The sequence below is a fragment of the Oncorhynchus nerka genome, linkage group LG24 (assembly GCF_034236695.1).
Source record: "Oncorhynchus nerka isolate Pitt River linkage group LG24, Oner_Uvic_2.0, whole genome shotgun sequence".
In the NCBI taxonomy this organism is placed as follows: Eukaryota; Metazoa; Chordata; class Actinopteri; order Salmoniformes; family Salmonidae; genus Oncorhynchus; species Oncorhynchus nerka.
This window is the reverse complement of record NC_088419.1, coordinates 59285594-59309061: the sequence shown is the minus strand read 5'-3', so window position 1 is coordinate 59309061 and position 23468 is coordinate 59285594. Positions and strand designations below refer to the sequence as shown.

General features: G+C 42.6%; 1 protein-coding gene across 14 annotated transcripts in view; it reads left to right on the top strand.

The window, feature by feature from the left end:
• Window positions 1–13087: 13087 nt before the first annotated feature.
• The window catches only part of tcf3b (transcription factor 3b), a 27248-nt gene continuing 16867 nt past the window's right edge, over window positions 13088–23468 (top strand). For 4 of the 14 annotated variants that reach the window (XM_029632481.2, XM_029632478.2, XM_029632479.2 and 1 more), the window contains exons 1-4: window positions 13090–13641; window positions 16971–17072; window positions 18588–18660; window positions 23265–23338. In XM_029632481.2, coding sequence (XP_029488341.2) covers window positions 16992–17072; window positions 18588–18660; window positions 23265–23338 — 228 coding nt within the window. In that variant the 5' untranslated portion in view covers window positions 13090–13641; window positions 16971–16991. Of the gene's footprint in view, window positions 13642–16970; window positions 17073–18587; window positions 18661–23264; window positions 23339–23468 lie in introns of all 14 variants that reach the window. The other 10 variants (XM_029632484.2, XM_029632483.2, XM_065009004.1 and 7 more) reach the window with 5 other exon arrangements.

The following is a 23468-nucleotide window of genomic DNA, read 5'->3' as shown; positions in this document are numbered from 1 at the left end:
CAGAACGAGCAATGTCATAGTATGTTATATAAATGTATATATATATATGGGGTGTATGGACAGTATATGAGTAGAAAAGGTATGTGCAGCAGAAGTTATATTGGATGAGCCAAGACTAGAATACAGTATAAACATATGAAGTTGGCAAAACAGTATGTAAACATTTATTAAAGTGACCAGTGTTCAATGACTATGTACTTAGAGCAGCAGTCTCTAAAGTGCTGGCTAGTGACAGTGTCTAAGTTTCAGGGCACGGTACTGGGCGGAGGCCGGCTAGTGATGACTGTTTACCAGTCTGATGGCCTGGAGATTGAAGCTGTTTAATAGTCGATAAGTGCATCTACGACGTCGTCCCCTCAGTGACCGTACGTACATATCCCAACCAGAAGCCGTACAGGCAACATCCGCACTGAGCAAAAGGCTAGAGCTGCCGCTTAGTGGGACACTAATCCGGACGCTTATAAAAAATCCTGCTATGCCCTCAGACAAACCATCAAACAGGCAAAGCGTCAATACAGAACTACACCGGCACTGACGCTCGTTGGATGTAGCAGGGCTTGCAAACTATTACGCAGTACAAAGGGAAACTCAGCCGTGAGCTGCCCAGTGAGGCAAGCCTACCAGATGGGCTAAATGCTTTTTATGCTCACTTCGAGGGAAGCAACACTGAAGCATGCATGAGAGCTCTAGCTGTTCCGGACGACTGTGTGACCGTGCTCTCCGTAGCCGATGTAAGCAAGACCTTTAAACAGGTCAACATTCACAAGGCCACAGGGCCAGACGGATTACCATGACGTGTACTCAGAGCATGCGAGGACAAACTGGCAAGTGTCTTCACTGACATTTTCAACCTCTCCCTAAGAGTCTGTAATACCTACATGCTTCAAGCAGACCGCCATAGTCCCTGTGCCCAAGAAAGCAAAGGTAACCTGCCTAAATGACTACCGATCCGTAGCACTCGCGTCAGTAGCCATGAAGTGCTTTGAAAGGCTGGTCTTGGCTCACATCAACACCGTCTTCCCGGAAACCCTAGACCCACTCCAATTCGCATACCGCCCCAACAGATCCACAGATGACGCCATCTCAATCGCACTCCACACTGCCCTTTCCCACCTGGACAAAAGGAACACCTATGTGAGAATGCTGTTCATTGACTACAGCTCAGTGTTCAACACCAGGGTGCCCACAAAGCTTATCACTAAGCTAAAGACCCTGGGACTAAACACCTCCCTCTGCAACTGGATCCCGGACTTCCTGACGGGCCGCCCCCAGGTGGTAAGGGTAGGCAACAACACATCTACCACACTGATCCTCAACATGGGGGCCCCTCATGGGTGTGTGCTTAGTTCCCTCCTGTACTCCCTGTTCACCCACGACTGCATGGCCAACACCATCATTAAGTTTGCTAATGACACAACAGTGGTAGGCCTGATCACCGACAACAGTGAGATAGCCTATAGGGAGGTCAGAGACCTGGCAGTGTGGTGCCAGGACAACAATCTCTCCCTCAACGTAAGCAAGACAAAGGTGATGATCATGGACTACAGGAAAAGGAGGGCTGAGTTCCACATGACCAACAAACTATCATGGTCCAAACACACCAGGAAATGGCAACTGGTATGGCAACTGCTCGGCATCCAACCGTAAGGCGCTACAGAGGGTAGTGCGTACGGCTCAGTACATTACTGGGGCCAAGCTTCCTGCCATTCAGGACCTATATACTAGGTGGTGTCAGAGGAAGGCCCAAAAAATGATCAAAGACTCCAGTCATCCAAGTCATCGACTGTTCTCTCTGCTACCGCACAGCAAGAGTTACTGGAGCGCTAAGTCTAGGTCCAAAAGGCTCCATAACAGCCTCTACCCCCAAGCCACAAGACTGCTTAACAATTAATCAAATGGCCACCTGGACAATTTGCATTGACACACCCTCCTCCTTTGTATTTACACTGCTGCTACTCACTGTTTATTATCTATACATAGTCACTTTACCCCTACCTACATGTACAAATGACCTTGAGTGTCCTGTACCCCTGCACATTGACTCGGTACCGGTACCCACTTTATATAGCCTAATTAATGTTATTTTATTGTGTTACTTTATATTATACTTTTTTTATTACATTTTTTGACTTTAGTTAATTTAGTAAATATTTTCTTTAACTCTATTTTCTTAACTGCATTATTGGTTAAGGGCTTGTAATTAAGCATGTCACAGTAAGTTCTACACCTGTTTTATTCGGCGCATGTGACAAATAACATTTGATTTGATCAAGTGCACGGTCTGGATGCTCTATATTATTCACATTAGACCAACAAATATTTTTTGTATCTTCAACATAACAATTAGTACCAAAAGTTTTGTATTATCGCTTAAACTCTATTTTAGGCCCAGCTTTTGGAACTATATTATGGTTAGTACATCCAATGGGTATGGATACAACTTCAGAGCAGAGTTGGTATTGGTAAAATTGCACTGGTTACAGTGAGCAGCTTCCTCTTGAGCGGACAGCTTGATGAAAACCAGTCACCTAGAATATAGACCTCTCTGTTAACATCACACACATTATCAAGCATTGCATACATATTATCCAGATAATGAATGTTAGCACTTGGTGGCCTATAGCAGCACCCCCAAAGAAGAGGCTTTAGATGAGGTTGGTGAACCTGCAACCATAACACTTCAACAGCATTAGGCATGAGATTCTCTCTAAGCTGTACATGAATATGGCTCTGAACATGTACAGCAACACCTACACCATAGGCATTCCTGTTTCTTCTGTAGATGTTATATATAGAGTTGGTACCCCCTTTGCTGCTATAACAGCCTCCACTCCTCTGGGAAGGCTTTCCACTAGATGTTGGAACATTGCTGCGGGAGCATTAGTGAGGTCGGGCGCTGATGTTGGGCGATTAGGCTTGGTTCGCAGTAGGCATTCCAATTCATCCCAAAGGTGTTCGGTGAGGTTGAGGTCAGGGCTCTGTGCTGGCCAGTCAAGTTCTTCCACACCAATCTCAACAAACCATTTCTGTATGGAGCTCGCTTTGTGCACAAGGGCATTGCCATGCTGAAACAGGAAAGGGCCTTCCCCAAACTGTTGCCACAAAGTTGGAAGCACAGAATTGTTTAGAATGTCATTGGATGCTGTAGCTTTGAGATTTCCCTTCACTGGAAGAGGCCTAGCCCGAACTATGGAAAACAGCCCCAGACCATTATTCCTCCTCCACCAAACATTACAGTTGGCACTATGCATTTGGGCAGGTAGCGTTCTCCTGGCATCCACCAAACCCAGATTTGGCGGATGCCAGAAGACAACTCTACCAGGGCAGAAATAAGACGAACTGACTTGTTGGAAAGGTGGCTTCCTATGACGGTACCATGTTGAAAGTCACTGAGCTCTTCATTACAGGTCATTCTACTGCCAATGTTTGTTTATGGAGATTGCATGGCTGTGTTCTCAATTTTATACACCTTGTCAGCAACGGGTGTGGCTGAAATATCCGAATCCACTTATTTGAAGGAATATCCACATACTGTTGGCCATGTCCCCACTCTCTTTGGCAATCTAAGTGAGTCTCAGAGATGGCAAATATATTAATGTTATCTGATGTTAAGAAGTTACTGATTTCTTAAACCTAATTTCTGAGGTTACATATATTAATATGGGCTATTTGTAGCCCTTTCCTGGGTAAAAAAAAAACATGCAAAGCATGACAAGAACATTTTCCAGGTAATAGTCAGTCAATCAGGCACTTGTGAGTGTCAGTTGGTGTATGTCTGTGTGTGTGATGTGGGGCTGAAGCTACTGACCCGGAAGCTAGGCTCCTTCACTCCTCCCTGTCTTTTGTGAGGGAGGGTGGACAATGAGCCTGTCTCAGTGGATGTAAGCAATGTCCCCACTCTCTCCGACAGCCTTTATGGCTGGGATAGGTTATTTCCGCTTCTGGCTCACAGTAGTCTTCTTTAATAAGGAATATGGTTCCTCTGAAGTTCTTGGCTCTCTCCAGAACAGCCATCTTATCCTTAAACCTTTGGAACTTGACCCCTATCAGCCTGAGTCTGTCACCGTTTCAGTGAACCTTTTAAAAATGTTATCCTTAGACTTGCTCAGTTCTCATGTGAGGACTCTGGTATGCCATCCACAATGATGTTATTCCCCCTGCATTGCCCCTCTAGATAGACTATTTTCCCAGTAATTTGTAATAATAATTCACAGATAGTGCTGTCATTTCGCGTGGACTTAGAGTTTCTTGTCATTTTGCTGCAGGTCTCTTTCAGGACATCCACCTCCCTCTGGGAGAACTGCAAACTGTTCTTAACAACCTCTTAAGGATCTGCCCCCTTTGTTTCAATTTCCGCCTAAAATGATATACCCAAATCGAACTCCCTGTAGCTCAGGACCTGAAGCAAGGATATACATATTCTTGGTACCATTTGAAAGGAAACACTGAAGTTTGTGTAAATGTGAAATGAATGTAGGAGAATATAACACATTAGATCTGGTCAGATTGTCCGTTCTTGTATTAGTTTAGTCCATCAGTATTTGGACAAAGCTCTTGAAGCTATTTAGCTGTTGTTTTAACAACTGGTTGTAGAACCATTTTTGTTCATCTAAAAGATCCTTCACCTGTGATAGAGAAACACATTACTCCCACCGGCTGTGGCTTTGGATTACATGGTAGCAACGTAGGCTAACACTGGTAGTAAGCATTTCACTGTTAGTCCAGACCTGTTGTTTATGAAGCATGTGACGAATACAATTTGATTTCATTTTACTCCATGCAGTTCCAGACAGGGCAGGTCGCAGCGCAGATGGAAACAGCAACAAGCAGCAGGGATTTAAACAGCCACAAGCACGGGACAATTAGCAGTACCAGTCACAAGGGCTAATCCCGTTGTGGGCTGTGTTCAAGCTTTCAAGAAAACCTTGCTAGCTTGATAGCTAGTTAGCAGCTAGGCTAGCTGCTATGCCAAGCAGATCTTCAGACTTTTGGTTTGCAGGATCCCTGGACAGATCGTAGCGATCCCAGCAACTGATGCTAACCGTGTCATGGGATCCAAATTTAAAAGCTAGTAAGTTAGCTAGTAACTAAACTTTGTCAATGGAACACTTTTAGAGTGTTCTATTGAGTCTTTCTATAGAGACTTTCAATACTTTCCAAAACCACAAACCGAGCTCTGCCTCACATCTGTGGAGAGCCTTGCGGTTGCGGGCGGTGCAATTGCCGTACCAGGCGGTGATACAGCCAGACAGAATGCACTCAATGGTGCATTTGTAGAAGTTTATGGTCTTAGGGGATAAGGACAATTTCTTCCGATTTGGAAAAGCTTTTCGTTAACATCGAGAGTATGTGGGATTTTTTTAGGTATAATTTTTTTATTTTACCTTTATTTAACTCGGCAAGTCACTCTTATTTTCGACAATAACCCAGGAACAGTGGGTTAACTGCCCTGTTCAGGGGCAGAACGAAAGATTTTTACCTTGTCAGCTCGGGGATTCGATCTTGCAACCTTCCGGTAACTAGTACAACGCCCTAAACACTAGGCTACCTGCCGCCCCATAATGAATCTAGTATTTTTCAGGAATACTTGAAGCTTACATAATCTATATTAAAATAACAAAACATGAAATGAGTACACTTACAGTACACTATACTAAAACAAATTCATGACTACAATGAAGTGCAGAATGTCTTTAGGCTTGACACGACTAAGAAATGAGTAAGGTATCTCCGACACAGTAGGATATGGTGTTATTTTCCATGTTCAGGCCCATGTGTTATAGTCTAAACATATTGGATAAGAGGCACAGCATCACAGGGGGGGTAAGAAATGCCTGGGAGCTGTTGTCTAGCATCTCTGGTGACACCCCTTTGAGTGTGTGCATGTGTACGTGCATATGTGTGTGTGCGCTGGTGTGCGTTTGTGTTTCGTCTTCGTTATGACCCGAGGTAGTTGGGCTCCCTGGTGTTTTTACAATGAACACTTAGAAATGTTGTTCATTTACAGAGAAACAGGGAAACCTGCTATCTTCATTTTCCTCTTAGACACTTTGTTCTGTGGGCATACAAATTCCCCGTCCTTTATATGTGGTTGAACATGATACATTCAGCACTGTTCTCAGTCCTTTCACATATGTATCTCTGTGATATACATGCCGAGACAGTTTTCCTCTCAGGGTATACTTTTTTCAGATCAGGTGCCTAAGTCCTCAATATAACAATAATTAGGCGCTGCAGAAGACATATGTTCTTTCTTATGTTGATCAGGGACATTGATCCTTAACCCCTGCACCCTGCCGCCCAGCTCCACGTCCACTCCCACTCTGCCCAACTCCCACAAGGAAGCATTCTGGGGGACGGGAGAGGCTTGGAGCCTCGCCTCTGGCCATTCCCTTCCCTAGAGGAGAGGACTGAGGTGCCTTTAAACCACTGCGGCAAAACCCCCACTCTGCAGTCATTAATATGCAAAAATGTAAATGAGGAGGTAATTAAGAGCCTGAGCTCTCTGGAGGCTCTTTGATTGCTAATTAATTCTAATCTGCAAAGAAAGGGGGGAGGGGATACAGAAAGTATGAACTAATATAGAGAACCAACGAAAAGAGGGCCCAATACCTGCATTACTTACATTAATATAACTTTATAAATCAGTTATTACCTGGGGTCATACACTTGAGTATTATTTCTGATATTTTATCCAATAACAAAATGGTACATAGAGGTTACAACATCTTTGGTAGGATAAGCAAAATGTACTTGATCAAGGAAAGATAGACTAAGGGCTCTATTCAATCCGTATCGCAGAAGTTCAGCATTACAGCGCGATTGAAATTGAAAGGGATTGTTGCTATGTTAGCGGAGACTGGATTCACAGTAAATGCTGAATATGTTGGCTCTATCGAAAATTACCTTTACATTTCTATTGCACAATCTGTAATGCTTCAGTGATAGACTAAATATAGCCCTAAGCATTTTTTTTATATTCTGCTGATGTAAAATATAAGGTCATGTTTTGAACTGAAAAGGTTGTGTTCAACAATAGAGTATAAGTATGGTGTGTTTGTAATGGGAGAACATTAGACGTTAAGAGGACCCGAATACACTGGCAAACAGAGTTATGACCTGACGTGTGTCAGGGAGAAAACAGAAAAAGTTCAGGTATCTTGTCAGAATGTGTTCTACTGCTGCAGCAGCTGTGTTGTGGAGTAGAGGAGATGTCATTTCATCACTTTTGTGAGCAATAATACCCCCCACTTCCACTCTCTCTCTTTACACACACACACACACACACACACACACACACACACACACACACACACACACACACACACACACACACACACACACACACACACAGGCACTCACACAGACACAGGCACTCACACAGACACACACACACTGCTGTTATTGTTGTTCCTGTGCTCCCACGACACCAACAATCTCTGTCTCCCTCCCCCACTCGCTCCCATCCATCTCCCTTTCTCTCCTTCTTTTCCTCCTTCTGTCCTCTCCCTGACATGCCTGCTCCAATTGATTTTTAAGTCGATTCAAACCTTGATTTGATTGTAATTATATGACTTTGCCTTCCTACACCTCCTACTCAGTATCTGACTATTTATTAGATTATATTTACAAAATGTCAAGAGACCAAAGATTGGGCAGTGTTGATATTGCTAGAGACCTCGCTTTCTCTCTCAACCCAGTTATATTTCTCCCTCTTTCATTACACTGCCACATTTTTGCTCTCCTTCTTGCTCTTGCTCTTGCTCATGCGACTGCAAGTCTGCTCCGTGGTGGGGTTCTGATGTGCCTGCCTGGTTTTGTAAACAGGAAGCCAGTGTTCTGTTAACTGTACCTGAAGGCGTGGGTGGCAGAACAGGGGCTACCCTAGGAACTACTGCGCAATAATGGGATTCCAAGATGGCAGAAGGGGTGACATAGAAATCACAAGAGAAACACAGTGGTCAGGAAACCACCTCATTTGAAAACCGGGAGGGCAATAGGGTTTGTGTTTTTTGTAAATACACTGTTGATTTGTTTTTGTCTGTGACATTCAACATTGTGTTCAATTTAGCTCTGGGATGTCTGTGAGATACATGTTAAGGTCAATCCACAAAACAAATGTTCTGCTCTATGGAGCTCTGCCCCAGTATTTTATAAGAAATATAATATATAACACATTTGTGTTCACATGAGGGTTCTTTGTCTACCATGAGGTTACATTATGTACCAACTATTTTAATTTGAGGTGTCTTCACATTCAATGTTAACCTTGTGTGTTTCCCCATAGCTAGCTGACCTTGTAGCTTTTTAAACACTTGCTTTTTTTCTGTGCACCTTGCTGGTATTACACAGGTGGGAGCCTGAGTTTGGACAATTTTGGCTCTGGGGTTCTGTTTACCATGAGCACAGAGAGCACAACAGATAGGTCCCTCTCTCCTCCCCTTCATTCTGCAGAGATAGACTCAGAACACAGGCACCCAGCCAACGCTATCAATCCATATAACCTGCTACCATCCGCCCTTTCATTGGAGCATGGCTTTCAAGGGGTACCAAATTATGCATCATCCCCAAAATAGGTACGGTTTATTCTCTAAACACACGTGTTGTGGATCAAATAGTTTTTTATGTCTGGTTAATTACATTTTTGCAAGTGATTGTCATGAGACTGTAATAAGTTGCAGTGATGGGAGGAGCTAGAGTTTGAGGGGTTGTCGCCCTTGGCCTAGTTTCTTGTGTGATCAGAACCCTATGCACCTCTGCCCTTCCCCCACACCCAAACCAAAGCCTCTACCGTTATGCAGCCATTGGCTGTGAGGCACTCAGTGTGTAAGGTAGTGAGCAGCTTGTCTCACTGCTGTGTGATATAACCAGGTGATGTGGTTTGCATGAGTGGCTTCCTATAGACTGAACAGAGAGGATGCTGGGGAAGAGGGCTGGATGTGACAAAAGATGTAAGAGACAGGTAGCACCAAACCACAGAACATAAAAAGGAAAGGTAAATGCTACCATAGGTTCAGTGTAAAATGGAACAAAGAACAGTGGCATCCTAATATTTATATATTTCTTAATTCCATTATTTTACTTTTAGATGTGTGTGTATTGTTGTGAATGGTTAGATATTACTGCACTGTTGGTGCTAGGAACACAAGCATTTCGCTACACCCGCAAAAACATCTGCTAAATATGTATATGCGACCAATAAAATTTGATTTGATACAGTGCTTCATTCCATGTTGTCCCAGGAGTGGATAATTCCCCTTTCTTTATTTGTTTCTGTGCTGTAATACATCTAAAATGGCATAATTAGTACACACTTATTACTTACATGAATTGATCAATATTCAAAGATGCATACACGTATTAATATTTGATACATGTGCACAAATATATGACCGATTAGCACCAATGTGCAAGACATATGCAAATGTTCCGTGTGCATCTGTCGTTAATTACAGAGAGGAGGCGGGGAATGGCTTGAAGGAAGTTATGGGGGCAAATAAGGCAGTCTCCCTCTCCAAATACATTCTATGTGGTCTATCTATTGTACTATTAATGTATTTTAAAATGGTATATTATATACTGGATATTTTGGTATCCATTTTTTCTTACAGTGACAATGATATGATGATAATCATCTGGGACTGTCGTGATACCATTATATAACCTATTACTAATAAACAACTCACTGCAATATGAGTGATGGTTAAATTATGTGATTTAACATCATGCTGCTCTATTTCTCTGCAACACACAGTATTGATAAAACATTTATAGGTACTCTTGACAGAAATGTATACTCCATTTACAATTCTATGCAATACCCCTTCCATTCCACCTATAATTCTTGGAGTTCACTATCCACTCTCAATATTGTATGAATTTACGTTTATTATCCGTTAGTTGGCGGTTCTCAGATATTATTTTTTTAATTCCACCCCCTCCGTCTTCACTTTGGCTGCCCTTGTACATGCTCTCCGTGTCAGGCCCAGCTGTTACTACAAACTACTTGGAGGGCTTACAAATCTCATTGTTAACACTGACAACAGCACTATTCTTACCCAGGGTCCAATACTGGAAAAAAAAATTTTTTCTGGCAATTCATTTTCAAACAGATGTTTCCATCTGTTAGAATTTTTCTTTTTGATTAATAGATACCTTAAGACAGGATTGTTCAAGTGGTTGTCAGATAAGTGAGTCAGATGTTCTTTGACAGCGGGATAAAAAAAAAAAATCCTGTCTTCTGTCAATGTGTTCAGTGTGTTAGTAAAGGTATTTATGACCCATATGTGCAATAACCCTACTACATTCCACAGACTGTCTCTGGGACTAATTAATGCAGACTGTGCTGCCGAGGCTCTCCTACCCAGGGGACACACATTATTATTTACCTATATCTCCTATTGGCAGCCCATCCCTCTTTCTCTGAATGGAGAGTTAGATATTTGGATAACGCCTTAAATAATTTCCATACAAAATCTTTGCTTTCTAACTGTCCTGTTTGGTCACAACTTATACCATAAACACAGATAGTCGTCATCAGTTATGGCCATCCATATGATACCCAGCCTGAATTTATTAATGGTGGTCATAGCATTCCTTGGCATAGCAAGTGCTATGCCAAGGTTTAAGGCAGAGGCTCTCACATATATAAATGCAACAATTTCAATGATTTTACTGAGTTACAGTTCATATAAGGAAATCAGTCAATTGAAATAAATTCATTAGGCCCTAATCTATGGATTTCACATGACTGGACAGGGGCACAGCCATGGGTGGGCCTGGGAGGGCGCAGGCCCACACACTTGGGAGCCAGGCCCAGCCAATCAGAATGAGTTTTTCCACACAAAATGGCTTTATTACAGACAGAAATATTCCTCAGTTTCATCAGCTGTTCGGGTGGCTGGTTTCAAACGATCCCGCAGGTGAAGAAGCCGGATGTGGAGGTCCTGGGCAGGCGTGATTACACGTGGGTTAGGGGAGGGTTTGGCCGGCCAGGATGTTCTTGTCCCATCACGCTCTAGCGACTCCTATGCTGGGTGCAATGCACGCTGACACGGTCACCCTCCGACACATTGCTGGCTTACGGGTTAAGCGGGCGTTGTGTTAAGAAGCTGGTTTGTGTTTCGGAAGACGCACGGCTCTCGACCTGCACCTCTCCCGAGTCTGTGCGGGAATTGCAGAAATGAGACAAGACTGTAACTACCAGTTGGATACCATGAAAAAGGGGTAAAAGAAAAAAAGGAATAACATCATAGTGCTAGCTGTCAGAAAGACTTGCTATATGAAGAATATAAGCTGTCTATAACATATGTATATGTGCACAATGCCCGCTTAACCACTTAGTTTGCAAATATTTTGCCCTTTGTCAGGGGAGGTGAAGATTATTAAAACCATTGAATCATTCGAAGGATGTGTATCTTCGTGGTAATTTATGGAAAATACAAACTATCACGCTATCAAACTTATCAAGCTATTAACTCATATAGTTTTTCTCCTTTCTCTTAATTAGTCAATTGAATGGAACCACTATGTCCCCCGACCCACCCCTGACTCAGTCTCCAGTATCTATGCTGCATTAGTCTACAGTATGTGCCGGCAGGCTAGGGTCAGACTGTTATTTCTTGTGTAATTCTCCTGTCTTATCTGGTGTCCTGTGTGAATTTAAGTATGCTTCCTCTAATTCTCTCTCCCTCCTCTCCTGGAGGACCTGAGCCTTAGGGTCATGCCTCAGGACTACCTGGCCTGATGACTCCTGCCTGTAGCCAGTCCACCTGGTTGTGCTGCTGCTCCAGTTTCAACTGTTCTGCCTGCGGGTAGGGAACCCTGACCTGTTCACCGGATGTGCTACCTTGTCCAGGATCTGCTGTTTTCGACACTCTCTCTACCGCACCTGCTGTCTCGACCTCTGAATGCTTGACTATGAAAAGCAAACTGACATTTACTCCTGAGGTACTGACCTGTTGCACCCTCTACAACCACTGTGATCATCTTGAAGAAAAATCTGACCTTAAATGGCCATGTACTTTTATCATCTCCACCCGGCACAGCCAGAAGATAACTGGCTACTCCTCAGAGCCTGGTTCCTCTCTAGGTTTCTTCCTAGGTTCCTACCTTTATAGGGAGTTTTTCCTAGCCACCGTGCTTTTACATCTGTGTTTCTTGCTGTTTGGGGTTTTAGGCTGGGTTTCTGTCCATTTGATTGATTGATTGATTAATCAATATGGATATAGTCATCAAACAAACTTAGACCTCGCTATGCGCTCTCCCTCTCTCAACACATGTTCTCTCACTCTCTCTGTAGCCAGACCTCTCCCCTCCCCCCACATTCATGCTCTGTTATGATCCCATACTATACTCTTTCCTTTCCCTTCTCTCTCCACCCCAGGTCTATGTATCAGGCGCAGAAAGACAGAGGACGCTTTAGTTTTATGTCCAAGTGAAAATAGCATGAACATAACCAATCAACCTAGCCTTGAGGTTTCCCTGGTCATATCACCTGGTCTAAAAAACTCGGGCCCTGAATAATAAAATAGTTATTGATGATCTATTATCTATTTCTTAGAAAATATTTTTGCCAAAATGGGATATACTCAATGGTGTGACCAGTTTTAAGGTGAACATTTTCATTATCAAGAAATTGTAAAAGTCTAACTTGCAAAAACAGGCTAGATCCTAGGCTAGATCTTATGGCTAGTCTGAATTAACAATTTAGTGATGCCCACTCTGTTGGCACTACAGTACACATAGTTGAAGCCAAGCCTTGTACAACTAGTAGTGTGATATAGTTAGGCAATAAATGTTATTTATTTGACAATTTCACCCTTCTGCTTGGAGTAGCCTAGGCTACGTTTACAAAATGTAGACCGAGCAAAATGTTAACCACAGCATTAAAATGATGTCAGAGGCTACACTGTAGCCCCCTCACAGCCTCCCTGAGCACACAGCAAACCAGGCGTCAAGAAGAGGGAGGTTCAAATATGTATTTGCGGTCGGCTATTGGCTTCCGTGTCTGCTTGTCACTCATATATGTTTTTCTATTGGCTATGCTTTTACGGATTTATCATTCCATCTCGTGAAGCTGCTGTGTAATCGCAGCTAACTTTCCTACTATAACCTTCCGCTAAAAGGCGTAGTCCTTTAGATCTCCTTTATTTTGAAGAGTACACATTAACTGTTGGCCAACGATTTAACATATGCGGCGGTTACATAAATTTAAGTCGTTACAACTTATAGTTGTTCTTTTCCGATGAGCAAATAGGTTGTCTCTATATAGGCGTTTGAAATTGGACACCGCTGCTTTGAGGCCCTCTTTTTATGCGGAAGGATACGTTGTTGCTTCTGACAATGTGGACGGAGGTGGTTAAGATGTCTTCTAGAAGAATGAAATCATCTCAATTGTAACAACAAAAAGGAAGACGTGAGATTAATAACTAGATATTGTTTGGATGCAAACTGGTTACATTGTACTAATGACGTGGACAGTGTAACGAAGCAAGGTTCAGGAGGAATAAGGAAGACCTACAGCGATCCAATGCGTTTCACGCGCTGAGGTTGAAATTCTCTTGAAGTTTTATGTTTTTTCCCCCTGCGAGAGACAGCCTTTCTTTTTACTGTTGGATGCCAGACATTTGAAGATTAAAGGTAAAAAATGCTTCTGTTTCAGACTGACATATAGTCGGGAAAATTGCACGAATTCATTAGGTGGGATGTGGCCAATTGTAGAACGTCTGACTTCTACAATTATCAAAAGTTTTGGGAATGTGTGGTTGGAGCGGGGGGATGCAAGTTTTTGTCTGGTTTCTAGTAAGGTGGTGAGTTCAGCCCTCAAGTGTGTGGTGGTCTCCGCACCAACCGTGTAGTGGGGGAAATTAGTCCTTTGTTCCCCATAAAGATATAGGTTATTCTGAATTTGACTCACTTTGATGTGTTTACTAGTCACAATTTTCCCCTAAAGAAGCCTGTGTTCGATCAGTGGGAATGACGACTAAATCTAATCGGCTATATAGCCTAAGTAATGTTGAGGGGCATTATAAACTTGTACTTTCATTGGTTCACCCTGCCATTTCAAGAGTTCATCAGAAATGTAAAGCAACTAACGCAGACGTTTCAATAACCACTAATACACAAACAACGACCCCTTTATGAAAGTGGTTAAGCGGATGGTCACAGGCTAGATTTACATTTATTTTATTCCACATTTGGCAGGAAATGACTTATTTCCCCCAACCCCCCACCATCTCCTTTTTGGACTAACTGAAATGCAAACTTCAACCTTGAGTTTGTTGTCGTATTTCAAAAGAAAGAACGTATTTATAACCTTATTAAAATGACTTTCTCAGTTATTCAAGGAGGCCACATTATTTGTTTTTCAGTGTATTTTAGGTGTTTTTTCTTTTCCTCAAGGTTAATGGAATTATTTTACGTTGTGTAGCGATAGATCTCATTCTTAATTCCACAACATAGAGCCCTTGGAAACTGACTATCCTCCGGCTGGAAAGCATCCCTTTTCAGCAGGCTATAGGACCTAGACGTGGCCTATTATCTTTGGAAACGGCTAGCGAGCGGAGTAGAATGATTTTGCAACCAGGAATAAATATTTACGTTGTTTCAGTTAGGGAAACTACGCGAAACGATATGGAAACATTTAATCGGAATGAAAATATCGTTGAACTCAGCAGATTTCTGAATACATTTGCTCATGATGCTGTTCCCGACAATAATGTAAAGTTTTAGTTGGATTCATTGCAGCCAGACACATTATATTCCCTTGCTGAGAAGCAACAGTTGTATTTGAGTTTTTTTTTTTTCAACTCAAAACATATATTTATATTTTCTGTTAATGTCTATTCAAAGGAAAAACACAATTGTCCAAAACTCACATTCTGCTATTCGTTTTTTTGGTGGTGCTTGAATATGTTCGAAGGTTTTGGGAAGTGCATGATGATCACAATGGATTTTGCATTGATGTCAGCTCTCAGAAACAGAGGCCTGGATATGCAAGGTTTGGGTAGAGTAGCCCACTTGTCAAAATGTGTTTTGCATAATTAAAATAACATTAAAATTGTGTACAAAATATGTTCCTTTTTTAAGAATAGAGACTATAGTTTGCACATGGAGGACGTCTTGCCTTGTCTGGCTCACGTGTACAAGGCGACCATAGCCCTAATCTATTGCTTCCGAATATTGTTCTAACTGGGTAGCAAAAGATACTATTCTGTACAATAATATGTGTGTATCCACAGTGCCAGCGTCCCTTTAAATATCCAGATGTACCCACAACATTTTAGAACAGTAATTGTTTTGGTGGTTTATGTTTGGCAAGGTTTGTGTATCCTTGGCCTACCACCTTATCCAAAAGTGTGGCAAGACAACATTAGGCATATTTACAATTGGGCCTATTGTTATATTAGGGGGGGTCTTGTTTCAAGGTTAGGTCATGTAGGCCTAACCTGCCTTCACTTTCAACACCAAGGCCTAATCCTGATGGCTCCTTTGAATGGTTTATAGGCATTTTTTAAGTATTGTTTTTACACACGTCTTCTCCAAGGAATTTATTCAACGTTGAAGATACTAAAGCGTAATTTTGTATTAAAAAAAAATCCTTGATTCCACTCTGGGCTCAAAGGAACTACTAGCCCTGTGTGTGTGTGTGTGTGTGTGTGTGTGTGTGTGTGTGTGTGACAAATATGAAGAAAGTAAGAATAGCTTTCATTTTGCAATTGATGTATTGTTACAAATCTGGTGTTTACATTTACACCTGACAAGTTGCATTTATTTTGTGGTTCAAACCTTCAAATGGTTGTTTACAACAAATTGCACAAGAAATGGATTACAAAGGAGGTTGTAAAAGTACACCACCTGTTGGCGCCCTAGTGCTTCTTCTCTGTTGCACTGGCAGTTTATTCTGAGGCATGTAGTGCTGCTGAGCATCTGAGCTCTGCTTCTTTGCCTCAGGCTCCCGTTGGAATGCAAAACACAGGGTAAATCCAGTATTCATGCTTTTTGTGCCATTTGACAAGGTTCCTCTGTGCTGACATATGGTAATTTGGTAATGACATGTTTGCATACATCCATTAGCTCTGCCTTTCACCCCTATTGCCGAGGTCTAACAATAGCTCCAATTATGTCTAATTGTAAACCTAATATACTTTACTTTCATGTAGAAATGGATGATCAACGTGCATGTGATTTGTTGCGGAAGACATGGCCTGAGAGAAGTGGTTAGTCTTGGTAAAGTTTGAATAAGGGATACATTAACTAGGCAGGCCTATATTCTTCACATGGAGTGTCCGATTCCCATCCTTGCAGCCTGTATAGTGATGCCTCACTATTAGTAACCTATGTGGTCATGCCCAAAGGAGTTAATTACCCTCTCTGGTCTTTCTTTATGTTGTATTTGTTCATATGTGATTGTTCACAATGATTTATTGCACTGGCCTATATGTGACAAGGGAAATGCTACCCATTTTAACTCGGTTACAACAAAATAGTGTTGCCCTTTTTTTATCTCCTCTGAATATTGTTTGAATATCCGTGTCCCATATGCCAAAATACCCATGTCTGTCTGACAACTATTATTATCATGAAGAAGTCCTAGGCGGACAGGCGGCAGTGTTAAGGTTGGGAGCCTCTGGGAAATCATCTAAACGACAATAAGAGGGGAAGGATCTTGGACTATTAGTCTGGGTACTCAACTTTCGCCAACTATTTGCGCATCCGTGTCCATAGTGAGTGGTAGGCAAGAGTGAATTACATGGCCAGAAAAAAAGCAGTATGTTCATTCATTTTCTCAAGTGATAGAACTCAGAAATTCCTCATGGCATATCAGCCAGTAATATCTAGCCTGATTTTTTTTTTTTTTTTTTTTTTTCTTATTTTATTTATTTTTTCAGTCACATTCAATGTGTTTGTGCTCTCTAGTCTGGTTCCACTAAAAGTCAGTCTATCTTATTTGCGAATCTCTCTCGTAGGGTTGTTAGTGACTGAGGGGCATGAACGAGCAGCAGCAGCAGAGAATGACTGCAGTGGGAACACAAGACAAGGAACTCAACGACCTCCTGGATTTCAGTGCGGTAAGAGAGAGCGGGCTAGGGGTCTGGGACCAGGACATAGACTGCTGGACCGGGAGGGTGGGAGAGAGAGAGAGAGGCTGAATGGGGAGGGACGGGCCCGTTACATATCCAAAATAATGACAGCAAAACCGTTAAACAGTTCTCCTTGTTCCCGATTCATTAGCAGGTTATAATTTTTCCACATTGCTTACCCCATGTTCTTTTCCATCCTTGAACTCCAGCATGGCAAAAGTAGCTTCATCCCTCCCAGAAGTGATTTGATTTTAATATTTTTGTTTTGTTTTACCCCATCCTCAATAAATCAAAGCAAGGTCACCTGAATGTACCACAGGTTCTAGGTGTTTATTCATTGGTTTTAAACCAGTGTTTGAAAATGAAAAAAGATCAGTAAGGTTGATTTTATGGTTTGGGCTGACCTGAATCCTGAAGATTTATTCAAGCGAGATGTATTTGATTCTTATTTTGCCGTAATGTTTGTTTTTGCTCCGAGTTTGGTTTTTCTTATTTTGTGCACAACCTTGCAATATTTTGATGGCTGATAATTACTTATGGGAAGCGTTTGAAGGGACTCTCCATACTTTTGAGTGGTTCTTGCGCTGAAACACCCCACATCGTATTCAATACATGCTGTTTGGAATGGGGTAACCCTGTCGTTTATGTCTCTTGAAAGCAGGTCTTTATGAATGGTCAGACTAATAGGAGATTTTGGGTTTGATTTTCATCTACTTGCTGGCATCAGCTTGTGTATTCATTCATTTTTACCGTATGATTTCTGTTGGGCTTTTTAAGTTGACATTCATGTGTTTTTTTGGGGATCTCTGGATAAATTGAATAGCTGAGCCTGTGTAAATAGATTATTATGGATAATTACTATAGGCTGAAAAATATCTGTGGATTCAAGACCTGGAACCCTAATTGAGTAAACTCTTGTCATCGGACTTGATGTCCCACACATTGATATTCCTCCACTAACCACAGCATACTAATATAAGACCTGCCCAGGTATTTCATTTCCTCTCTGTGTTATTGAAGCCTTAACGGTAAGGGAAATTCCATTGGTTTTATTCCCTCCCTTTCTTAATGGGCCACTAGTGTGTGTGTGTCAAGGCTTAGGTTTGCTATGCACATCCATTTGTGTCGCCACCCACTCAAATCAGAAATGTGTCCATGGTCCTGTAAGCAGTAGCTATGTATGGAATCTAAACCCATTGGAGACCAAGGTGTGTGTGTGTGTGTGTGTGTGTGTGTGTGTGTGTTCTGTGGCAGGATTGGCTGATAATGTTACAGTATGGCTGTTGCTGGCCCAGATGCCAAGAGGCAGAAGCACATACAGTGGCTCATGAGATGGCATGTTAAGCAAGCACCTGTGACCAGGGATTAGGCTAGATCACTAGCCCACATTAGCCCACATTTCACATCACAGACGATGATCTAGCTTTACTGTATGTTCAAAGAAGGTGTGGCCAATGTGAATATTCACATCAGTATTTATTTCCCACCTCTTCTCTATTCTAGATGTTTGCACCACCTGTGGCTAATGGGAAGAACAGACCGACGACACTCGCTAGCAGTCAGTTTGGCGGATCAGGTAAGATTCTGTTCTGAATGGAGAATACTGTAAAACTGTCTTTCTGAGCCTTATTGTATCAAGTTTTGGTAAGGTCAGTAAGTAATGGATAATGGCTGTTTATGTAGCTGCAACATTGCTATTTGTCCTTGTATAATACGTTTAAAGTACTAGAGCAGTGGTGCAGTAGTGGTTTTGTTCTATTGCATTACGCCTTCACCCATTCACTTTGCAATAGAATTAAAGATACTGTATATATTTTTGATTGACCTCCTACTTTCGCTGTGTGGGGACAGTATTTCATCACCTTTTATTGCTGGTAGTAAGTTGTCCAGATCTGGTTAGTTTGATCCTAGTTCTCCTAATATTCAAGCCTGCTCTGCTCTGTCACTCCGTGTGCACATTTACCTTTTTAACTAACCAAGATGATTCATCTGTGCTAAAGCTTCAGAACGTTGTTGGTGCCTTTGAACACTGTGTGTTGGATGACAAAATCTCTGTAATTCAGAAGAATGTCTCATTTATTTTTGGTTGTTGAATGAGACCAAACTTGTTTTTTGGTCGGGTGATGAAGCAAACCATCTTGGTGGCCATTTAGATTTACAATATGTCTCTATTTAGCGAATTCAAATATTTTTTTTAATCTATATTTTTCAACTTCCAATTCATCTTTTTCTACCACCAACATGGCTTGTATTTCGGAAACACCTGAAATGTGCGAGTAGCTTTTGCTGAATGTTATTAGTAAGACATGTTCCTTCCCTCTGTCACCCTGCCAACCTGCAGTGTGAAATGGAGTCACACTCGGTGCGGCCCCCAGAGTAAGAACTCGGCCGCAGAGGAACAAAGGCAGAAAAGGGCTTATGGACTTGAAACGACTCCCCCACCCTGAAGTATAAAACACTCCTCCCCCAACTCGACACAGGGCTCTTCCCCCCACTTGGTTCACAGGAAATGGCTTCAGCCAGAGACAATGCCCCTCACCCCGAGCTCTGGAACACTTAACTGGCCCAGCATGGAGTGTTGGCCAGAGTGGGAACCCTCTGAATGGGGATCAGTGGCAGGACTCAGTTTGTTTCTATTACAGCAGGCAATTACTTAGCAGTGAGAAGTTCATTCCTCTCCCTGTCCTAAGTGTGCCCCTTGGTCATTGACACCATTCGAATGTGATACTTCAAGATGTCACATTTAACTTTCAGAGAACTCCAGGTAGCTCGTAATAGCACGAGTGCCACACTGCCAACCTCTAGAGATTCTGTTCGAGGTTATGACACAAGCCTATCAATCCAGTGAGAGATTAGGGCATCTGTAAGCTACAATTCAGGCTTGTTGGATACGTTTCTTCCTGTCTTCCACTCTGAAGCTGCACCAAATCCCTTGTTATAAGTAGATATACAATCAACAGGGAGTAGCATCGGTACAGGTCTAAATTACACACTTTAGCAGTTTTACGTCAGTTTTTCACTTGAGAATGTACTTCTTTTGAAGTAGGCAATGTATGTGAAAAATGTGTATTTCGCTCCTCTTCCACTTTTTCCTTAAATGACAACTTGACTTCAGTCCTCCCCATTATGATAAGATCACATTGCCATAACAAAGAGCAGCCTGTTTGTTCTGTATTGTTCTCCTGCAAACAGGTCAACTTCCTGGTTAACTGGCCCAACTGTAGCCTGTGACATCGCCGCTTCTGTTCTACTAGTAGGTGACTGACTCAGCGCGGGAAAGGCACCGGTGGAGTTGTGGCCTACCAGTCCGCCTCTATTCACCAACACAAAAGTACTCGGAGGGGTGCTAATTGCATTAGGCGTCCTCCCCTCCTCGTCAGGGCCCATAGCCCAGAGCGTGTGGAGAGGGGAGCTGGAGCTGGGGCTGTGGGAGCAGTAACACCCACAGGGCTCCACCAGGCATCCCCTCACTCACCTCTGCAGCTGCTGGCCCCGTCATCCACCCACCCAGGACAGGCCACATTTCCCCCCCCCCCCCAACAACAACAAACAACCCTCTCTCACAGGCAGAGACACGTGCTTGTGCGCACACACTCCCACACAAATATTATTTCAGATGATTGTCATAGGATGTTTGTCACCTTGTGATCTGAACAGCCAACTTCTATCAAATATGTCCTATACTGGTGGCATTAAAAACTGTCTGGTCTACTAGACCTTGCCTTTTGCTTGTGGTTTTAAGACGCAAGAAATGATCCAGGCTGCCTTTTCAGAGGCATATTCGATTTTGCCCAGTGAGAAGATTTTGTGCCTCAAAATCAGATTATTTGTTCAGCGGCTGGCTGGCCTGTACAATGTTAATATTTCCCTCATGGCCTTCACTAGATTCTCATCTACTGAATCAGGTTAGACGTTGGAGTTCAACGTTTCAACAGGTAGAAAGTGGGAGAAGAGAACGGAACCACACTTATAACATAATTTACACGTAAACAATGAAATTGAAGGTCTTCTGTAAAAGCGTTAAGAATGAACATGAAACAATTATTGCAGCATGAAGTCTGTCTTTAGTCCCCCCCAGCCCTTTCCTTCTCCCCTCTTATCTCCCATGCCTTTCCTCTTTCCTTCTCCCCTCTTATCTCCCATGCCTTTTCCTCTTTCCTGCTCCCCTCTATCTCCCATGCCTTTTCCTCTTTCCTTCTCCCCTCTTATCTCCCATGCCTTTTCCTCTTTCCTTCTCCCCTCTATCTCCCATGCCTTTTCCTCTTTCCTTCTACCCTCTTATCTCCCATGCCTTTCCTCTTTCCTTCTCCCCTCTTATCTCCCATGCCTTTTCCTCTTTCCTTCACCCCTGTCCTCCCATCCTCCGTCTCTCCTCCCCTCTTCCATAGTGACAGTAGGCTCCTCAGTGTTTGGCTCTCACTTCTCAATATAGCTGGCTGTGCGTCGGTGTCACCTCAGCAGCTCCCCACCTTGTTTAATTGCCTCCAAGTTAATTACTCCACCAAGTGTGAAACAATGTTGTCAGAATTTCTCTGCAAGGCGATGCTCTCTCTATCTCATGTAGTACCCGCTCGACAAATTGAGGCCTTTTATTAAGTGCCGTAGGTCTATGTGGGCACCAAATACTACTATTGACTGGCTGTTGGAACGAAGCCATTGTAGACACTGGATAATGGAGAAGGTTTTTAAGAAGCCTTATTTTATGGCCCTGGGGTGCCACTTATGTGGATTTGATTGGGTCTCCGTATTGAGTGGACTAACTCTGCCAGCAGGGCTGTTGAAGTGGTGTCCATGCAAAGCCTGTCGCTCATATTTAGTTGTGTCCATCAGTCCTTGTGACTAAATGTGACTGTCTTAGCAGTGTGACCTTTCAGCTCACTGACAGTGACTGAGTAAGGCTGATATTTGGAGGTGCCTCTCTCTCTGCTCCCCTGCTTCTCCATGCCAGTGGCATCAGCTCCATAGATCATGGCTGTCATGGCGTGTGTAGGTGCTTGCACCGCTCTGTTAGCCTCATCACTCATTCTGAGTCGTCAGCCGCTCATCTCGCCCAGACCCTCTCTCCCTCCCCTCACTCTCTCTCACACATTTTTTTAATTAGGCAGAAATCAAAGGAGAAATATGAATATTCATAAGGAAACCGCATTAATATGCACACTTATGCAAATCAGTATGCAATTAAGCCCTGTGTCTCCAGAGAGGCTTGGTAGCATTAACGGATAAGACAAGGAGAAAGGGGTGATGGGGGTATTTTGGAATTTCTGCTCTACCAATCTTTAGAATGCTTGTTTTTCCTCAGCCACACAGCCGCCACTTGTGAAATGATTTAACATATTCATATATGATTTATGTATGTTATTTGGTGTTTTATGGCTTACCATATTATGGCATCTGCTCAACTGCTGTGAAACAAATGGCAATGAGAAGCTAGACAATGACACATTCTGTTATCATTTTGGTTTCTCAGTCAACTACGACAGGATCATTGCCCACTATAGAATCAGTGACTGGTGATTTAAAACAGCAGTTCCCATCACTGCTTCTTCAATTTGAGGTTTTCACATGGACATGTATGGAATGGTCCTTCCTTAATGCGACAATGACAGATTCTCTTAAAGGTGATCTGTTGTCCCAATGGTGTTGCCTTTTAAGACCTGTGAATGACATGCATTGGCTCAGGGACTCTGCAGTGCTGACAAGTTCACCTGAGTGATGGGTGCTAGCATTATGGCTACATTCCTACACATATACCCCTACATATTGATTTGGACAGTGAAACTAAAACAGAATTGTGCTCTATACTTGAGATCACATGTTTCATATTAGGCAACAGTATAGAATGTTACCTTTTTTATTTGACTGTATTTTCATACATATGTGTTTTACCATTTTAGAAATGAAAGCACTTGATGTATCTAGTTCCCTCATTTAAAGGTGTCTATAGGTATTTGGACAAATTCACTTGTATATTAAAGTAGTCAAATTTGTAGTATTTGGTCTTATATTCCTAGCATGATATGACCTATGTCTTCTTCAAATAGGGGGACTAAATGCAGAAAGTGCTTTGATTTCTAAAAGGTAAAAGTGCTAAGTATAAAATGGCCTGGCCTCATAAATGGTGACATTGTGTACTTTCTCCAGTCAGTGCGAGTCTAACCCTTTCATGTCTCTCTCTTCCAGCTCTGGATGAGCGCAATGGCTCTGGATCCTGGGGCCCAGGAGAACAAAACAGCCCCCCCTTCAACCAGGGAAGGGTAAGCACTACCAGGGGCTCATCACAGGCTCACATACACTACACACTCACTTCACAACAGCTCAGTGCATTGGCAAACTATGCATATGATTCAGACTGGTAGTTTTACTTTGTACCTAATAGCCTGGCTC